Source organism: Notamacropus eugenii, chromosome 4 (assembly GCF_028372415.1).
Source record: "Notamacropus eugenii isolate mMacEug1 chromosome 4, mMacEug1.pri_v2, whole genome shotgun sequence".
NCBI lineage: Eukaryota > Metazoa > Chordata > Mammalia > Diprotodontia > Macropodidae > Notamacropus > Notamacropus eugenii.
The window spans coordinates 462,665,563-462,684,760 of record NC_092875.1 but is presented as its reverse complement, the minus strand read 5'-3'; the positions used below and the strand labels follow the sequence as shown (position 1 = coordinate 462,684,760).

Below are 19,198 nucleotides of genomic sequence, written 5' to 3'. Positions count from 1 at the left end.
TTTGGAGATAATGGCGCCTTACATTTGTAGAGCATTCTCTGTACTTTCACATGCGCTATCTCATCAGGTCTGTACAATCATCGGATATTTTCACAATTTCACAGAAGGAAATGAGAGAGGCAGAACCAGGATTAGAACCCAAACTTTCTACCATACTGAACTGCTTCTTGCAGAGGGTGGAATAAAGAGCTGTGTTGATATCCACCTAAATCAGACTGCATTTAGAATTAGCCCTTTGAAGGGTACAGTGACATTTGAAAAAAATCTAAAGTGTTTTAGAAGTAATACTGTAGACAAAATTAGCATTCTGTCTATAAGAAGATACTGAAGGAACAGCTTGCTGATTTGTAAGTACTTAAAAAAAAACAAACAAAACCCAAACAACCAAAAGCAAAATCCTAACCATTAATGAGCTGCCCTTATTTACATTGTACCTATACTGTACGTATTTACCCATGTACGTGTTTATATCCCCCCTATAGAGTGTAAATTCCTTGAATTCAGGGACCATTTTGGTTTTGTCTTTGTGTCTCTAGTGCCTAGCATGACACATACTAAAAAATAGAGACATCACCTTGCCAACAAACTCCATATAGTGAAAGCTCTGGTTTTTCCAGTAGTAATATATGACTGTGAGAGTTGGACCATAAGGGAAGCTGAATTCCTCAGAATCATCGCTTTTGAATTATGGTTCTGGAGAAGACTTTTGAGAGTCCCTTGGACAGCAAGGAGATCAAATCAATCAATACTTAAGGAAATTAATTCAGGCTGTTCGCTGGAAGGTGAAATACTGAAGCCAAAGTTTAAATACTTTGACCACATAAAGAGACGATGGGACTTGCTGGAAAAGACCTTGATGTTTGGAAAGACTGAAGGCAGAAGAAGGGGACAACAGAGGGAGGATGAGATGGACAGATAGTGTCATGGACACAATGCACATGAACTTGAACAGACTTCAAGAGATGGTAGAGTACAGAAGGGCCTGACGTGCTATGGTCAATGAATTCTTGAAGAATTGGACTGAGCAAGTGAACAGCAATGAATTTTCTAGATCCATCTACACTGGTCTGTTGGCTTTTCTAGTACAGACACTTCATTTTCCTGCCCTTTGCCTTTGCACTGGCTGTCCTCCCTCATGCCTGGAATGCTTTCCTTCCTCCTCTCTGCTTTTTAGCTTCCCTGACTTCCAAGACTCCACTCAAATACTGAAGCCTTATTACAGGCTGTAACGTGAATTTTAGTGTATGTAAGGTGGATTTTTGTTATTCTCTTAGAGTTCCGTATCCCAGGATTCATAGGCATAACAATCTCTGGTTCCAGGGTATTAGATGTGAGTTCTCACTATTATGATTCAAAACATCTCCACCATACTTGCACAGTGTTATATAATGATAAATAATATGAACATTTGTGCTTAAATTGTAAATATCTACTGGGACTGTGCAGTGAGATATAGGGATGAGGTGATGTAAACTTGTGATGGTATTGCTGGCAATATGCCTTCTTTGTCTGTGGCCCTATAAAGCAGGTGGCACTGGTCAGTGGGCAGGGAACTCAGGGTTGAGTGCACAAGATGGAATACTGTGTGTGTGTGTCTTGATCGACCCCCATCAAGGCTTGCTGGGAATCTGTATTTGCCTCAACCAGCCCCCAATAAGACTTGAGGGGATTTAGGTAAAGCACAAGCTGTGTCTGTCTCAATTGACCCCATCACATAGGAGTAATTGCCCCTCCTCCCTTTTTGGGGGACCCTGAAATAAGGGTGATTAAGGAATGCTGTAGGAGTCGGTGTTCCCATTATCAGCAAGTCTTGTGAAAAGACTAGATTAGAATAAAATAAGATTATTAACCCCTCCAAAGCTGTCTGACCAGATCAAGAGTCCTAGCAGCCCTCCTGTGTGCTAGTGGTTGTTTTCCACAGGCTTTTCTTTGTCCACTCCTGTTGCTTGTGCCTTCCCTCTGAGATTTGTTGTTATTTAGTTGTTAATGTTGTACCTGATTGGCCACGACCCTATTTGGGGTTTCCTGGTAAAGATACTGGAGTGGTTTGCCATTTCCTTCTCCAGCTCATTTTATAGATGAGGAAACTGAGGCACAATAAGTTAAGTCACTGGCTCAGGGTCACTCAGCTAGTTAGTATCTGAAGTCAGATTTAAATTTAAGAAGGTGAGTCTTCCTGACCTCAGGTGGGACACTCTGTCCACTGTACCACCTAGCTGCCCTCCCTCTGTGATTACCTTTATATATTCTGGATATATATCTTGCATGTGTGCAATGCCACTTCCCTAAATTCTGAGAACTGTATTTCTTCTCAACTTAGCAAGAGAAAAGACTAAAGTGAAATCAGGATTTGGAAGGTGGAGTTTCTTCCAGTACAGCCAGGGAACATACCGTGGAGGCTTGCAGTTGGAGAAGGGGTCTGTAGATGTTGTAGTCACTCTGCTTACACTTTTGATATGAAAGGATCCAGGAACCAACCCCACCACCCCCTTTTCTCCTGTCATTGTCTTCAGAATGTCCACTGTATAGAAGATACCCTGTCTCTCAGTGCTGATCTTTGAGTCATCTTCCTATTTTCCTAAGCTGGGAAGAGATACAACTCTCAGGATCTTTAGCAGGACTGGTGTGTATGTGTGTGTGTGTGTGTGTGTGTGTGTGTGTGTGTGTGTATTTTTTAATTTACCTTGTCCCCTTCTTAAGTCTATTTTGCTTCTGACCACTGCCTTCCTTAATCTACTCTCTCTCTTATCCCCCTGTGTTTCTCTTAACCCCTTTCCTTTCCACTTCCATGTTAGGTAAGAAGAATTTCTATACCCAACTATATGTGTATATGTGTGTGTGTGTATGTGTGTGTGTGTGTGTGTGTGTATTATTCCCCCTTTGAACCAGTTCAGATGAAAATGAGGGTCAAGCATTGCCCATTCCACTCCCCCCATCATAGAAACTCTTTCTTATATGCCCCATTTGTGTGAAAAAAATTTCTCCATTCTTCCCCTTTCTCCTCTTCCCCACCCTGCCAATGCATCCCTCTTTCTCACCCTTTAATTCTTTTTTTTTTGAGGTAATCCCAGCACAATAGGATCACATCCAGGACTTCTGTCTTAGTAGACTTCCTCTAAGACCGCTGTTGACTATGAAGTTCTGAGGTGTTAAACGGCATAATTTTCCCGCATAAGATAGGAAATAATAATGTAAAATGTAAGTCTAGTTCTTTATCACTTCTCACATATTCTCACCTTTCTATGCTTCTCTTGAGTCTGGTGTTTGAATGTCATGTTTCCTACTCAGTTCTAGTCTTTGCATTAGGAATGTTTGAAAGTCCTCTTATTTCATTAAATATTCATTTCCCACCCCAAACCCCAATAAGATTGTACTCAGTTTTGATGGGTAGATTTTTCTTGGTTGTAATTCTACTTTCTTCTTTTTCTGGAATATCATATTCCAAGTCTTTTTTTTTAAAAGTGTGGTAGCTGTTAAATCTTGTGTGATCCTAACTGTGGCTCCACGATACCTGAATTATTTCTTTCTGGCTATTTATAGTATTTTCTCCTTGACCTGGAAGTTCTGAATTTTGGCTATAGTGTTCCTGGCAGTTTTCATCTAGGGATTTCTTTTAGGAGGTGACAGATGGACTGTTTCATTTTTTTACTTTGCCCTCTGGTTCTTGGATGTCTGGGAGGTTTTCCTTTATGAATCTATGAAATACAATGTCTAGGCTTTTTTTTATTGCTATTCATGACTTTCAGGTAGTCTAGTCACTATTAAATTATTTCTCTTCAACTTTTTTTCCAGTACAGTGGGTTTTTATGAGATATTTTATTTTGATTTTTATTTTTTCAGTCTTTTACTTTTTGTTGTTTTGGATGTCTTGTGGCGTCATTTTCTTCTGGGTTTCTATATACTTGGCTGTATATGACAGCTTCCTTGTCACTCTAGCAGCTTTTTATGGTCAAGTTCTTTTTTTGTTTGTTCATTTTTTTCCAGCCTACTTCTTGACTTTGGACTTTAGCTCTGCTTACTTGTAGGGGGATGTTTGACCTGAAGTTCTGTTGTTTTATGTCCATCTGCTGCTTTCACAGCTCAGCTGGGGATGTGTAAGTTTTCAGTACTTCCAAGGTGATGTGATCTTGGGAGAGAGGTGGTCACTGCCCTTCTGCTCTGTGGTCTGTGAATTCCTGTCCCAAGTTTGGTTCTGTTGGCCAGTATATGGATGAGTTTCCATAGACTGCTGCTGGGCTCTGTCACAGGTAGCCCAGCTAGAGGTTCTGAACTGCTGACTCTGCCTTGGTTTTGATCTCCTGCCCTTGTTTATTTCACCACAGGCTGTTTTTGAGGCTACAGATTAAAAGCCAGTCCCCACTCTGCCCTTGGGCTCCAAAGCCACACAGTTGTTCCTTGCTCCTCACACGGGTCAGACCCCTGCTCCCTTGCTACCATAACTGCTCCTCTTCACCTTGAAAATGTGACCTGGGACTGGGTAATGGGCTCCACAGCTGCTGGGTGGCACTCCTTCCTGCTTCCAGTGCTAGTACTGGGCTCCCTTGGGATCTCTTTCTTGCCCTGGTAGTCCCCCAACCATCCATGAGTACTGGAATGCTCCCCAGTGTTGTGGCTTGCTACTGCCACTGTCTTGGCCAGCCCTGCCTCGTGTCCACAGACCTCCCTTTCTTTCTAAGCTGCCCTAGATCAATGTGACTTCTTGACTTTCCCAATCAGAATTTGGTCTGCAGAAATTATACTGTGCAGAAGGCTGTGGAGGAACCAAAGCAAAAAAAAAATGCTACCTTCATTCTATGTCTTGACTCTACCTGGGATGTTGTATTCGCATAAGTAGTTCCTTGAGGGATGGTGCTTCTCATCATAACTCCAGCACTCAGCACTGTGCCAAGCACTTAGTGATTCTTAATAAATGCCTTCTTGATTGACTAATCATGTGGTAACAAAATTAACATGTTTTTAATTAATTTTCCTGATTCAAGACACAGACTTGTATTATTCTGAAACTGATATTTGTGTCTCCAGCGTACAATGAAAATGTGATACTTGGATAAAAATATGTAGCTTTACACTTCCAGCTTAGACTTTGGATTTTCTCATATAGATATGCAGACAGTTATACTTAAGTATACTTAAGTTATGTTTAAAACTCCCCCCAGTAGCCCTCTATGGTACAAAGTCTACTTTGTTTCATTACTATGCCACCCATTGTTATATGTGGGAGAAATAATTTAACCTTTGGATGTATTCTGTTAACATAATTACAGTTCTGCCTTTTAAAGGTTGCTTTTAATTGGGCTTTGAAATAGCATCTGCTGTTGATGTTCTTATAGACAGAATTGACCAGTTCATTAAGTGTTTCCTCTTCTGTGTGGGCTTTTTAGGCTTTAATGATAAGTTTCTGAAATGTCATCATTTATAGGATTATCCTTTAAATAATCAATTTATTCTTTTATAGAATTTTCAAGATTTCTCTCTCAAATTTAAATAGCTTTACTGAAAATATTTCTGAATTCTATTTTTCCTGTTTTCTTTCATCTTTTCTTTCCTCCTCCTCCTCCTCCTCACCTTGCTTATTGCTGTTAGCACCGGTCATGAAGCTGTAAAAGTTTGATAACTCTCTTAATTTATGAGGTTAGAGGATAGCCTAGTGGAGTGGTAACTGCCAAGAGGGTGGAATAAAGTCCAGGCTAGGACTCACTAGAAGCTCTTACTTGGAAAATGGCAGCTAGTTGGCACACTGGATAGAGTGCTAGACCTGGTATCTTTGTGAGTTCAAATCCAGCTTCAGATAGCTGTGTGACCTTGGGCAAGTCACTTTACCCTATTTGCCTCAGTTTCCTCATCTGTAAAATAAGCTGGAGAAGGAAATGACAAACCACTCCAGTATCTTTGCCAAGAAAATCCTAAACAGGATCACAAAGAGTTGGACACAACTGAACCACAAAAGCTTGGGAAAATAACTTAGTTAGCTTTCTTATTTTCAAGGTTATGCTTATAGTTACAGTTGTATTGAAATTAACTAGTCAGTCAGTGAGCAAACATTATTAAGCACTTCTTAATGTGGAATAGTCAATATCTAAACGCGAATCCTTGATTGTTGGATAGTTAGAGGACAGTGAAGGGAGGTGAGAAATAGCTAGATGTTGGATTGCTCCATGAGGCCTCACATAAAAATAAGTGGAACAGAACCTGCAGGGCATAAAGGGACCCTCCTCTCCCACCAACGACCCCCAGCTCTTGGTTCAGGAAGAACTGGTTTAGCCCTCTGGGACCCTGGCCTCCAAAGACAAAGGTCAGGCTTTTTCTTGTTTCTGGCTTTTTATGACCCAACTCAGGAGCTCTGGAGAAAACCAGTTAAAGTTCTGGTTTGTCTCCACGCTACAATCTCACCAAAAGAGATCAGGAAAGTACTCAGTGTACATCATATACATCAAGTCTATACCTGAACACAGGATAGATAAGCAGAAGCCTCTGGCTTTAAATGTCCTTTAGTAAAGGGATCAAATCCATATTTAATCCCCCAAAGCACATGCTTCAGTGAGTTCACCTCTGTGACATAAATACATGAGTGTCACAACAGAGGTATCAAACACACCTCTCCAACATAGCAGGAACCTGATTAAAATGGAAATGGAAAATATTTAACAATAATAACAAAAAAATACAACTATTTGTTTCCTCCACACAAAAGAAATGCTTAAAACACAAAAACTCCTAAACATGCATTTAGGAAGATTTATTACATGAATCATGACATAGACATCATTAATGACAAATGACCCATAACCTCTCTTATCCTGTCTTGGGAGGTTAGTTCTTCAAACATTAAACATGAAATGCTGACTAGACATTTTGCCATTACCTTAATTCTGTACTAGAGGAACAGTCCCCGTAAGGTCCACATCCTCTGATTTGGAATCGTCCTCCTCCTGGTGCTCATTTCTTTAAGAAGTTTATAGATCAAGAAGATTTCTCCTGCCAGCAACTGAATCCAACTGAGATATTTGGAAACTCTCGACTTCTGTGGTAAACACTTGAGAAAAGGCCCTCTCTTACACTCTCTCTGTTCAGTCATCTGTGCTTAAGGAAAGAAACTCAAAATGTAAGAGGCATCTATAGACTTGAGGTCCAAGCTGCAGGCTGCCTGGATGGCACATATATTTTCCCTGCCATGTGTGAGTAGCTGTTGGGAGTTGAGGAAAGAGGAGGCAATCTGTCACTGAACATTATGTACCTGGTATGTGCCAGAGCCTGTTGTGAGCACTGGAGATAGAAAGAAAGGCAAAGGACAGTCCCTGCTCAGTCTTGATGGGGGAGACAATATGTAAGCAACTATGTATAAAAAGGAACCTACAGATAAATGAGGAGTGGTCTCAGAGAGAAGGCACCAACATTAAGAGGGAGAAGGAAAGGCATCTTGGAGAAGATAGGAATTTAGCTCCTGAAAAGGCTTGTAGCACCCCTGTAGCACTGAGTGGACTGATCTCTCTGGCTCAGTGACCAGAACTCTGACACAGCAGCCTCTCTCTTCTTTCCTTCATGGCCTTCTTCCTAGGGTGGAGGTAGGAAGCACAAAGCAAATAATCAGAAACCTCTCATATTTATGTGTCCTTTAGCAAAGGGCTGAAATCCATGTTTAGGGCAGCTAAGTGGTGCAACGACCCTGGACTCAGGACCTGGGTTCAAATGCGGCTCATTAGTTATGGAAACCTGGGCAAGTCACTTAACTCCAATTGCCTCTAAAAAAAATTCAACCCAAAAAACTGAAGCCATGTCTAATCTCCCAAAACACATATTTCAGTAGGTTCATCTCTGTAACATAAGTATGTGTCTGTCAGAGCAGAGATGTCATACGCTGCTTTGCAACACTCCCAGTGCAGCAGGAACCACACCGGAATGTAATTTGAACTATTTGACAAACTAAATAAAAATACAATAAAACAAAGAGAACATTACATTTTAAAAACAAGGTCATTTCTCAGTCCGCAGAGGTCCTTATGTATGCATTAGTGGCTATATTTCTATCTGAGTTGGACACCATTGCATTAGAGTATTGGTAGAAATCAGCTAGGTGGCACAGTGGGTAGGTACAGGACGAGCAGTCAAGAAGATGTGTTTTTGTGAGTTCAAATCTAGCTTCGGACACACACTAGCTGTGTGACCCTGAGTAAGTCACTTACTCATGTTTGCCTCAGTTGCTCATCTGCAAAATGAGCTGGAGAAGGAAATAGCAAACCACTCCAGTATCTTTGCCAAGAAAACTCCAAATGAGGTCACGGAGAGTTGGACATGACTGAAAAGACTGGACAGCAGCAAAAGAATTGTGCTAAATCAAACCAGTGAGTGAGTTAGCAAGTAGCATCACAAAGGTGTGGACAGAGCCCCAGATAAAGGTAGAAAACACTTTACAGATAAGGCATCACTGAGGGGAAGAGACCCCAGTGCAGGAAATAAGCACAAACACAAATTAGCTTGCATATCATTTAGTTATAAGTGTTAGACCTAGATCCAGTAGCAAGAACAAGACTGTTCCAGCAAGTTTGAGAAATTTGCCAGTGATTCATCAAATGAACAATGCCTGTGTTCTGTCCAGAAGTGGACTTCTGAAGGGAGTGAGTTACATATTACTGGAGTGTGCACTTGTCAGGGATACTTGCATTTCTGTTTGGCTAAGGTGACCTATTCAGCTCTGAGACTCTGTGGACAAAAGCAAGTTCCGTAGGATCATGGACCTAGAAATGGAAGGGACCACAGAAGTTGTCTACAGTATTCCAACTCCTGCATTTCACAAATGAGGAAACTGAGGGCTTAGAAGGTCAAGTGATTTGACCAAAATCACACAGACATAAAAACAGTGGAAGATTTGACCCCAGATCCTTTGATTCCAGAGTCAGTGTTCTTTGCCCTGTGCTGCGTACATGGGTCTTAGTTTCTTCATTTGTACAATGAAAGAATTTGAACTAGATGACCCAGGTGATCTCTCCCATCTCTAGGTCTTTATCCTATGATTACTATGCAGAAATTTTTGTAGTAAACAAAAATGTAATACATATATAAATATAGAATAAAAATAGTACAAATCTGACATCCATGATACACATAATCTATATGGAACTAATACAGACTTACAGTGGATAAACGATTAAATAATATAATTTTTAGAGGAGGAAATATAAGTTGTTTGTAATTATTTGAAAACGTGTCATATTATAATTAGAAATCCAAAGTTAAATTGTTTTGAAGAATCATCTTATACCTAAAAAACTGTTAAAAATATTGAAGAACCATAAAATACAATGTTGGGGAACCTGTAAAGAAACAAATAATCTAATATAGAATTATAATCATTGATGATATTTTGGTGGTGTTATCATCTTTTAGGAAGACAACATGGAAATACACAAGAATTACAAAACTGATGAGCCCTTCCATATTTACTCTAACTCCCTGCTTCTACTAAGACTGTATTCTAAGGGAATTATGAAAAAGGTTGTATCTGAATAAAAATACTTATAGCTGCTTCATTTGCAATAGTGGAAAATGGAAAATAACCTGTATGGTCATTCTTTAGAGAGTGACAAAGTAAATTCTTCAGTTAATGTAATATTATTATTCCACAAAATGCAAAATATGTAAAATATATATGAATGTAGAAAGATTTCTATAAAATGATACATTGTAGAAGAAGTAGAATTCGAAGGACTAATATTCACTGATCATGATTGTATAAAAATGACAGCAAGAAAACTAATTTTATAAGTTCTCATAGAAAAGATAACAGAAAGGGACAGAGAACAAATAAATTATTGTTTGTTTTTTTCTTTGATGAAGATGGAAGTAGTTTGGGGTTTATTTGATACCTTGTTTGATTTTTATTTCATCATATTTGGTGGGATTTATTAAACTTGTAATACAAAGATGAAACAAATGCAATTTTAGTTTGATATGTTAAACTGGAAGCTCAGAGAGGGCAGACTAATTCTGTCCTGTATCTTACAAATACATAATGTTGTAGGCAGCATAGTAAGTGTTTCTTGAATGAATGAATGAAAAAAGTCTGGATAATAGCAAGAGCATTGAATTGTGAGTCAGAAGACCTGATTTCTGAGTATGGCTTGGCCATTAACTAGTCATGTAGCCATTGGCTAGTGACGTAATATCTCTGTGTTTTAGTTTCCTTATCTCTAAAACAAGGGTAATAATATTGGCTAAGCCTGTCTCAAAAAGTTGTGAGGATCAAATAAGATTGTTATTATTATTAACAGTAATAGCAACAATAACAAACATTAATGTAGGGCTCACAATGTGTCAGGTACTATGTTAAGCATTCACAAATATTATCTCATTTGAAGTGAGAAGTAGGTGCTGTTATTTTCCCCATTTTACCGATGAGGAAACTAAGCCAATAGAGGTTAAGTGATTTGCCTGAGATTGCAGAACTATTATGTGTCCGAGGTAGGATTTTAATTCAGATCTTCCAGGCCTGGAGCTCTATTCACTGGGCCACCTAACTTTATGAAGTTGTTTTAGAAACTGTAAACCATTATGGATATGTAAGATAATAATGTTAATAATAATAATTAATAATATAAACTAGGTTAATAGGTTAATATGCTGTTATCATGTAAAGACCATAGATAGAACTGGTTTAGCCACAAACCTTCACTTGACAGATGTGGAGACAAATTCAGAGGAGTTATGTGACGTTGGAGTTTGATTTATTCGATGGATAATAATAAATTATACTTTGCATGTAAGTGTTTGTAAGTGGATATTTCCAAATTGTTCTCTATAATGTGTTAAACATTTCTTGGCAGTCTTTTTTATATGTCATTTATCAAGCTTTTAAAAATATTTTTTCTTTATTAGCATTCATTTCCCAATATTTGACAGAGGGGAGAGGTGGAGGTGGGGTGGACACACCAAAACAAAGAACCCCAACCAGTAAAGCAACTTCATGTCCCACTGATTGCAGCATCCCCTCTCCATTGAGAGAAGATCCTTCATCCTCCATTCTCTAAAACCAAGATGGCTCACCTGTGATTGATCTGAATTTATCTGCCCTTTCGTGCCATTTTCATTTACATTTTAAGCCATTCCACATACCCTCTTTCTTCACTCTGTTCATACAAGCATTCTTATTATTTTTTCTTATGAATTCCTTACCTGTTAATAATATTCCATTTTATTTATATACCACAATTTGTTCATCTATTGCTTAGACCAAACACCCATTTTGTTGCTTTTTTTCTGCCTCACAGTGTACTGGTATGCATGTTTAGGTACATGGGAGACCTTTCTTTTTGTCAGTAACCTTCCTGGGGTACATACCCAGTAATGGGATGTCAATTTTTTTTAACAATGCAATTAAAACTTGTGGATTAGTAGGATCCCAATTAAGAAGGTTACATTTATTTTTATGGTGTTGCATGTCAGAAAAGTCTCCTTTGATCTTACAAAGCTGTACATAGACATAAGTTTTTTTACAATGGCAATATTTCATTCTAAAATAGCACCGTAGACCAGTTTGTTAAGATGACGAATTCTCTTTGATCTGGCTAGCTGTGGGAAAGGAACAGTTTTGATTTGCTTACCTGACACTTTCTTCAAAAAGAAGGGGAAATAAACTTAGAAGAAGATGGGAAAAACAGAGAAGAAATGAAAAATACTTAGAAGGGAAAGCAAGGTTAGGGTATGAGGCTCTGAAACACGATCATTTTTCCCAAGAATATCATTAGGTGGTTTGAGCTAGGGACTTAGTGGGTGGCATTGGCTTTCAGAAGTCCCATTCCTTTGATCTGGACTTTGAAAATCTGCCAGATATACCCTGAAGTTGCCTGATTCTTCTAGAACTTTCTTTGAAGATGGGGTGCTGATGCACATGATCAGAAAGGTTGTCTTTGACTCAGCCATTCATGGCTGCAGCTAATTCAAAGCAGACCCTGAATGGTTTCTGGTATTTCTTTGTATATTACATCAAAATTCTTAACTTCTGTTGCTCCAAGATGATTGTTTTCATTTCTTCTCTGCTACTGTGGTCTGTTGCATCTGCTTATTGTAGTGTTTTCCCCTATTTTTTCTTGTGTATGTTTTGGAAAGGAGAATGACCTAGTGGTTAGAGGGCATGGGACTGGGAACCCAAAATTCCAGGTTAGGTTGTTGGGGCTGTTCTGGATTTCCCATGTGATCTGAAAGGAAGAATTATCTTAAACCTATAATTTTCAGATTTTTTTCAACCTGCAATTCTTTTTTTTAAAATCTATTTACTTCTACTGATCCTTGTTTTACACACACACACACACACACACACACACACACACACACACACACACTCTCTCCTTTCAGTATCATTTTGATCTGGCCAGATTTCCCCCTTTTCTTTACAGTAGACTGACTAAATCTCTGTCATTTTCTTGGAATTACCCTGAACCCCAAGACTTGTACTCCTATTTTGGAAGAACAATTATTTAAACTGTTTGTGCCTTAGTTTTCTCCATCTGTAAAATTGTGAGTGTGAATATAAATGGGTTGGATGAGTCATTCTCTGGGAGGAGACTTATGATAGCACAATTAATGTGATAGAGGAGAGGTACACTTTCATTGTTGGGAGGGATCAAAGTGGAGACGTAATGGTGATTGGGAACTACTCTGTCAAGGTAGATCAGACTAGACAACTATAATTGAGCAGATGACCTGAGAGAGCATCAGGAAAGGATTCAGATCATTGTCTCAGAGATAAATAAAATCAGAGCCTGGCTGGCTGATTCTGATATAGCAATGGCAGTATCAAGAAGAGTAAAAATCTTATGAATTTGAACAGAGATGAATTGAAATTCATGATAATTTGGCCAAGCTAGCCTAAAGTTCTTTTTTGCAGTAACCAGAGAATCAGGTGAGCACATCAGTAAAGTAGAACAAAACTTCAGGGGGATATAGAGTAGAAAGACTCAGATGATATTGAGTCAAGTCCTAGCTAGGTTACTTGCTTATGACCTTTTTAATTATGGATAAGTCACTTCATCTCTATGAATTTCCCTTTCCTTTTCTGTAAAAGGATGTGGTCATACCAGACAATTGTTAAGATCTCTTTTGGTTTTCTGATTCCGTGAACCTCTTTATTTTTGTGGTTCATACATATCTTGGGCACCTAAAATAAAGGAAAAAAGTGTTTGTTCAGTGAATTGAATACTCATGAATGTCAACTTTGATTTATCTCCATATATGCTAGTTCTCTATAATATTTTCTGACAACTGTATAAAGAAGTATATTAACATTTCATTAACTTCACTGAGACAAGATGTGTTAGTGTTTATGTGAAACATCATGGTGCTTATGTACAAAATCACCTCCAGGTTGATTTGGAGTTGCTAAACGATTTCTGGAATGGTAGATTTTGAAATGAATATTTAAAATATCTTATATATATTTCCAATTACGTATAAAATAATTTTAAAAATTCACTTTTTTAAGATTTTGAGTTCCAGTTTCTTTCCCACTCTCCTCTCTTCCCTCCTTAAGAAGGCAAGCAATTTGATATGAATTATACATGTGTTGTCTTGCAAAACATATATCCATATTAACCATGTTGTGAGAGAAAACATGCCAGAAAAAGAAAGTGAAAAAGTATACTTTGATCTGCATTCAGACTCTATCAGTTTTTTCTCTGGGGGTGGATAGCATTTTTCATTTTAATTCCTTTGGAATTGTCTTAAATCATTGTATTGCTGAGAATAGCTAGGTCATTCACACTCGATCATTGTACAGGATTGCTGTTACTGTGTACAGTGTTTTCCTGGTTCTGCTCACTTCACTTTGCATCAGTTCGTATACGTCTTCCCAGGTTTTCTTGAAACTATCCTGCTTATTTAAAAGTATCTAATATATTTTATAAATATATATCCTTGCATAAACAAATTCTGACCTATAATTATAGTATCTCTAAAATTAAAAAAAATTTTTTCTTTTCAGTATTACTTCACTGTTCTCTTTGGACACGAAGGTCAGAAGCCACTAGAGCTCCGATGTGAAGAGGAACATGAGGGTAAGGAGTGGATGGATGCCATTCATCAAGCTAGGTATAACCCTCTTCTTTACTTGTTTTGGAATTAATTTAAAAATCATTATATAATTTGTTTGAATGTTACCATTAGGGATAGAAGGGTCTTAATATCAATTTTAAGAAAACGTTTGCTATTAAATATCCATCACTTTGGTCAGGTGTGTTATGATTGGTTGGCCTTTCTTTGATTATGTCCTGCCTGGAAGTATCCAATAAGAATGATGGTCATCGAGCTATTCAAGAGAATGGTCAACTTCATTCTAAGAGATGTGAGGAAAGTGGAAAAGTAGTCATTTAGGCCACAAGTCATCTATTCAAGTAAAATATGCGCAGATAGAAGTGTCCTTCTCTTCTATCTAATCAGTCACCAAGTCCTTCCAAATGGCTATCATGATATTCTTGCTTCTTTAGTTTCACTGCTAGCAGTCTAGTTCAGGTTTTCATTATTTCATGCCTGTTATAGCTACACAAAATTCCTACTAGATTCCAGGCTTAAAATTAATATTGCTGAACATTGTTGCCAGACTTACCTATAAGTAGCACGAAGACAGTACACTATGATTATGTTTTGGACATGTAATAATCATGTATGCATGGAGTGCAAGTTCATCTCCTTTCTAAAGAGAAAATGAAAAGACTGATGGAGTGCTTATCTCTTCATAGAATCACAGAATCTGAGTTGGAAAGGACCTTAGTTTCCATTTAGTCCAGCCTGTATCCAAAAAGTAATACCCTCTACGGGGCATGAAGGCACTAATGAAGGGGAGAGATTATCTCCAAGGCAGCCCAAATCACTTTTAGGGAACAGAATTGGGGAGTTTTTCTTGACATGGAACCTAACTTTAAATCTTTCCAGTTTCCACTTATTGCATTAGTTCTAGCCTCTGAGGGATCTTATCAGTTTCTGTGGGTTCAATGATTTCTATGCTCGTGATTTCCAGATGTGTACATTGCTCCCTAATCTCTCTCCTGAGCTTCAGTCTTCCCTCAGCAGCTGCTTATTGGAGATTTACCTAATATTTCAAAAGCAGTGTGTCCCAAATAGAACTCATTAGCACTTCTTTGGACATTTGTTCCTAGGAGTTGAGGTTCCATGCAGAAGCCCCCGCTGGGCATCCTGCCACCCCCAACCACCTGGAAATCTCTAATGGGAAGCGCATCTTGGCTAACAGCAGCAGCTCGCCCTCCAGCAGCAGCCCCACCACCTGCAGTTATGTGTCCTTCTTGCTTCCCCCAGGCAGCCAGCTGTGATTGCCCTCAATGGCGACCATCACAGCAAGGGTAACGGGAGTTCAGCTCTTGGTTGTGCCATTACTGGTAGCTTCCATAGTGAGACTAAATCCAGTCTCCTAAGTCCTTGTCAGGAGTCCCATATTACTAGCAGCAGTTCAAGTCCCTGACACTGGGGGATGAAGCCCCAAGCCAGGGTGACCTTGAGCATGATCAGTTCAGTGAAGGGTTATAGTGGTGCAAGTCTGCAAATTTGTTACTGTTGTTGAGTCAGTCAGTCATGTCCAACTCTTCATGACCCCATGGACCAACTGTCCATAAGGCTTTCTTGACCTAGATATTGGAGTAATTTGCCATCCAGTGGATCCATTTTTTCAGGCAGTCAGAAGTTAAGTGACTTGCCCTGGATCACACAGCTGGGAAGTATTTGAGACTGGATTTGAACTCAGGTTTTCCTGACTCCAAGCCCAGAGTTCTTTGCATTGAGCCACAGTCAGCCTCATTTGCAAATCTGGAAATAGATAAGCCTAATTGAGACCGTAAAAAAAGATAAGGAATACTAACTGAAGACCAAGCTAAACATTAAACATAATTGAGTCAGTCAACAAGCATTTATTAAGTGCCTAAAGAAATCTGAGGCCACCATTACTTTGTTTTTTTATTTGTTGCTAGTAATTTTTCATTTCATAACTCCCTGAGAGATAGTTCCATTGTGCAGACAAGGGTGGTCATATAACATGTTGGGATTAGACAAAATGCTTTTGTAGTCTCATCCAAATGAGTGGCTGTGATCCTAACTGTTAGTAAACAGCATCTTAAGTTATGGCCAATAAGTCAAATAATTTCCTCCTGGAAAAACAAGTAAACAAACAAATCAGAGCTTATAATCTTTCTCCTCAAACCCAACCACCTTCTGAACTTCCTTATTACTTGTCAAGGGTGCCACATCCTCACAGTCACTTGGGTTTATAACCTTATTATCCTTGCTTTTGGTAGTTGTCAGTTATTTGAGTTGTGTCTGACTCTCCGTCTCTCCATTTGGGGTTTTCTTGGCAAAGATATTGGAGTGGTTAGACCTTTCCTTCTCCAGCTCATTTTACACATGAGGAAACTGGGAAAAAAAAGGGTTAAGTGACTTGCCCAGGGTCACATAGCTATAAGTGTCTGGGGTCAGATTTGAATTCAGGTCCTCCCAAACTCCAGGCCTGGCACTCTATCCCCTGAGGCACCTCCTGACTCTTGACACTTGACAAATCTTATTTTCTCATTTCTACTTCCACAACATCTCTCCTCCTGTTCCCTTACACAGATATCACTCTGCTTTAGGCCTTTCTTTCCTCTCACCTGGAATATTTCAGTAGCCTTCTAACTAGCCTCCCCTGCATCAGTTCCTTCTCCATTTCCCTTCTGTCCTCCACACAGCTGCCAAAGGTATTTTCCTAAAGTGCAGACCTGACCATGTCAGACTCAAACATTGCCCTCTCCAAAAGCTGCAAGGGCTTCTTATTACCTCCAGAATCAAATATAAATACTTCTCTGTGGCATTTAAAACCCTTTGCTAGCCTGGCCCCTTTCTACCCTTCTAGCCTTCTTATATGTTACTTCTCTCCACACGTTCCACAGTCCAGCCAGACTGACCCTCCTTCTGCTCCTCACATGAGATACTCTGTCTTCCCTCTTTTTGCTTTTGTAGTACCTGTTCTTTATGCTTGGATTACTTTCCATTCTCATCTCCACCTGTTCATACACCTAGTTTGTACAAAGTTTTCCTTCAAGACTTAGATGCTACCTTCTGAAGAAGGACTTTCCTTGTTCCCCCATTCCCAAATGCTAGTACCTTTCCTGCAAAACCAAAGGTTCCTAATTTTATTTATTTATTTTTTGAGTCATGGATCCTTTTGGTAAACCAGTGAAGTCTTAAATGCATAAAATGAAATACATGGGATTACAGAGGAAAACAATTATATTGAATAAGGTCAAGTTCACAGACCCCAGGTTAAGAACCCCTGCTTTCAGGTTACCTTGCAGCTGCTCTGTATTTATCTCATGGGTGCCTACTTCTCAACATGTTTTCTTCCCTCCTAGTACATAAGCTCCTTGAAGACAGAGACATTTTTTGGCTTATTTCTTTGTATTCTTAGCAATTAGCCCAGTGTCTGGTGCCCAGTAAGCATTTAATAAAAGCTTGTTGATTGATTGATTCCCTGTGACAGCCCTTCAAGTACTTGAAAAGAGCCATGATATCCCCCCTGAGCTTTCTCTTTTTCAGGCTAAACATTCCACATTCCTTCAACTGAATCTATTATGGCATGTACTCAAGGCCTTCACCATTGTGGTTTCTTTTCCATTGGAGACTCTCCAGCTTATAAGTATCTTTTTCAAAATGTGATGTCCAGAGCTGAGCACAGTCCTCATGATCTGGTGTGACCAGGGCAGATTAACCTTCTGCACCCTGACATCCCCCCCTCTTCCAGGAAGCTAGGCTTTCCTTAATGTAGCCCAAGATCTCATTAGCTTTTGGTTACTGTATTACCTTGATGAATTATATTCTAGAATATATTATTAAATGAATGGTTTATAATTATTTAGAAAAGAAAGCAATGGTTACTAAGATAGCACAGCTTAATCAGGAACTAATTAGGTTAATGAAGACTAACTTCATTTCTTGAGCTATCAATCAGGCAAGTTTTATACACACACACACACACACACACACACACACACACTCTGACTCTCTCTCTCTCTCTCTCTCTCTCCCTCTCTCCATACATGTGTGTATTATAAAATATACCTGGATTTAGTTGAAGTGTTTGATTAAGTATCTTAGACTGCCTTTGTGCATAGATGTACATTGATGAGATGACAGTATAGTTCAGAGCATTCAGAATTGACTGAACGGGCAGACCCAAAAAGTAGTACTTTAAGGGCTCAATTTCATGGAAATCTCTCTGCTGAATCAGTGTGCTGGGCATATTTTTTGAGGAGGTCTTGTGTTTAATATTTGTATCGGCAGCTTGCTTATCATCTTTGCAGATGACATGAAGCTGAGGGAGAGCCATTGTGGTGGATGACGGTCAGGATCCCTATAGACTAGTATGGTAGCTTGCTTCTAATAAGTTAAAATTTAATGGAAATAAGTATAAAGTCACATTTGGGCTAAAAAGAGATCAAATGCAAAGGAACAGGTTAGGTAGCTAGATAATGGTTCATGTGAAAAGAGATCTGAGGAACTTAGCAGTAGACTGCGAGTTCAGTGTTGGCTTGACTCTTCCCCTACCCCAATCTAATGAGACCTTGGGTTGCATTCAGGGAGGCGTGGTGTCCCAGATCAGTGAGAAGGTAGTCCTGATGCGTTTTCCCATGGTCTTATCAAATCTAGTCTGTTGTGTTCAGTTCTGAACGCAATGTTCAAGAAAGGACATTAGACATTGGAGAATATCCAAAGGAGGGTGATAGACTTTGAGGTCATACAATAAGACGATTGGCTGAATGAGGTAAGGATGTAAAGCATAGAGGAGAAGAGGCTTGGGGAGGAAGAACCGATAATTGTCTTCAAGAGTTTGGAGGATTGTCATGTGTAAGAAGAGTCAGACTTTTTTTTAAGCTCCCAGAAGACTGAGCTAGCAACACTGGAGAGAAGTTATGGAGAAACAGAGTTTAGCTTGACAGAAGGGAAGCTTTTAATCAGTAGAACAGTTCAGAGGTAGAGTGGACCATAACAACAAGTAGTGAGCTTCACTTCACGGGAATTGTCAAGCACTTGTCAGAGATGGTGCAGAGGACGTTGCTATTGAGGTATGTATGTGTTGGACTAAGTGGCCTTGGGAGCTCCATCTGTCTTTGCCTTGAATCCTGCGAAATTATAGCGTGAGATACAGGACTGGTGAGGGGGAGCTGTCCTGTCCTCC

The 19,198-nt window shown here is 39.2% G+C and overlaps 1 protein-coding gene across 5 annotated transcripts in view; it reads left to right on the top strand.

The window, feature by feature from the left end:
- Positions 1 to 19,198, top strand: part of RASGRF2 (Ras protein specific guanine nucleotide releasing factor 2) — a 327,187-nt gene that overhangs the window by 87,046 nt on the left and 220,943 nt on the right. For 4 of the 5 annotated variants that reach the window (XM_072606257.1, XM_072606256.1, XM_072606259.1 and 1 more), the window contains exon 2: positions 13,970 to 14,076. In XM_072606257.1, the coding sequence (XP_072462358.1) occupies positions 13,970 to 14,076 (107 nt within the window). Of the gene's footprint in view, positions 1 to 13,969; positions 14,077 to 19,198 lie in introns of those variants that run through there. The other variant, XM_072606260.1, reaches the window with a different exon arrangement.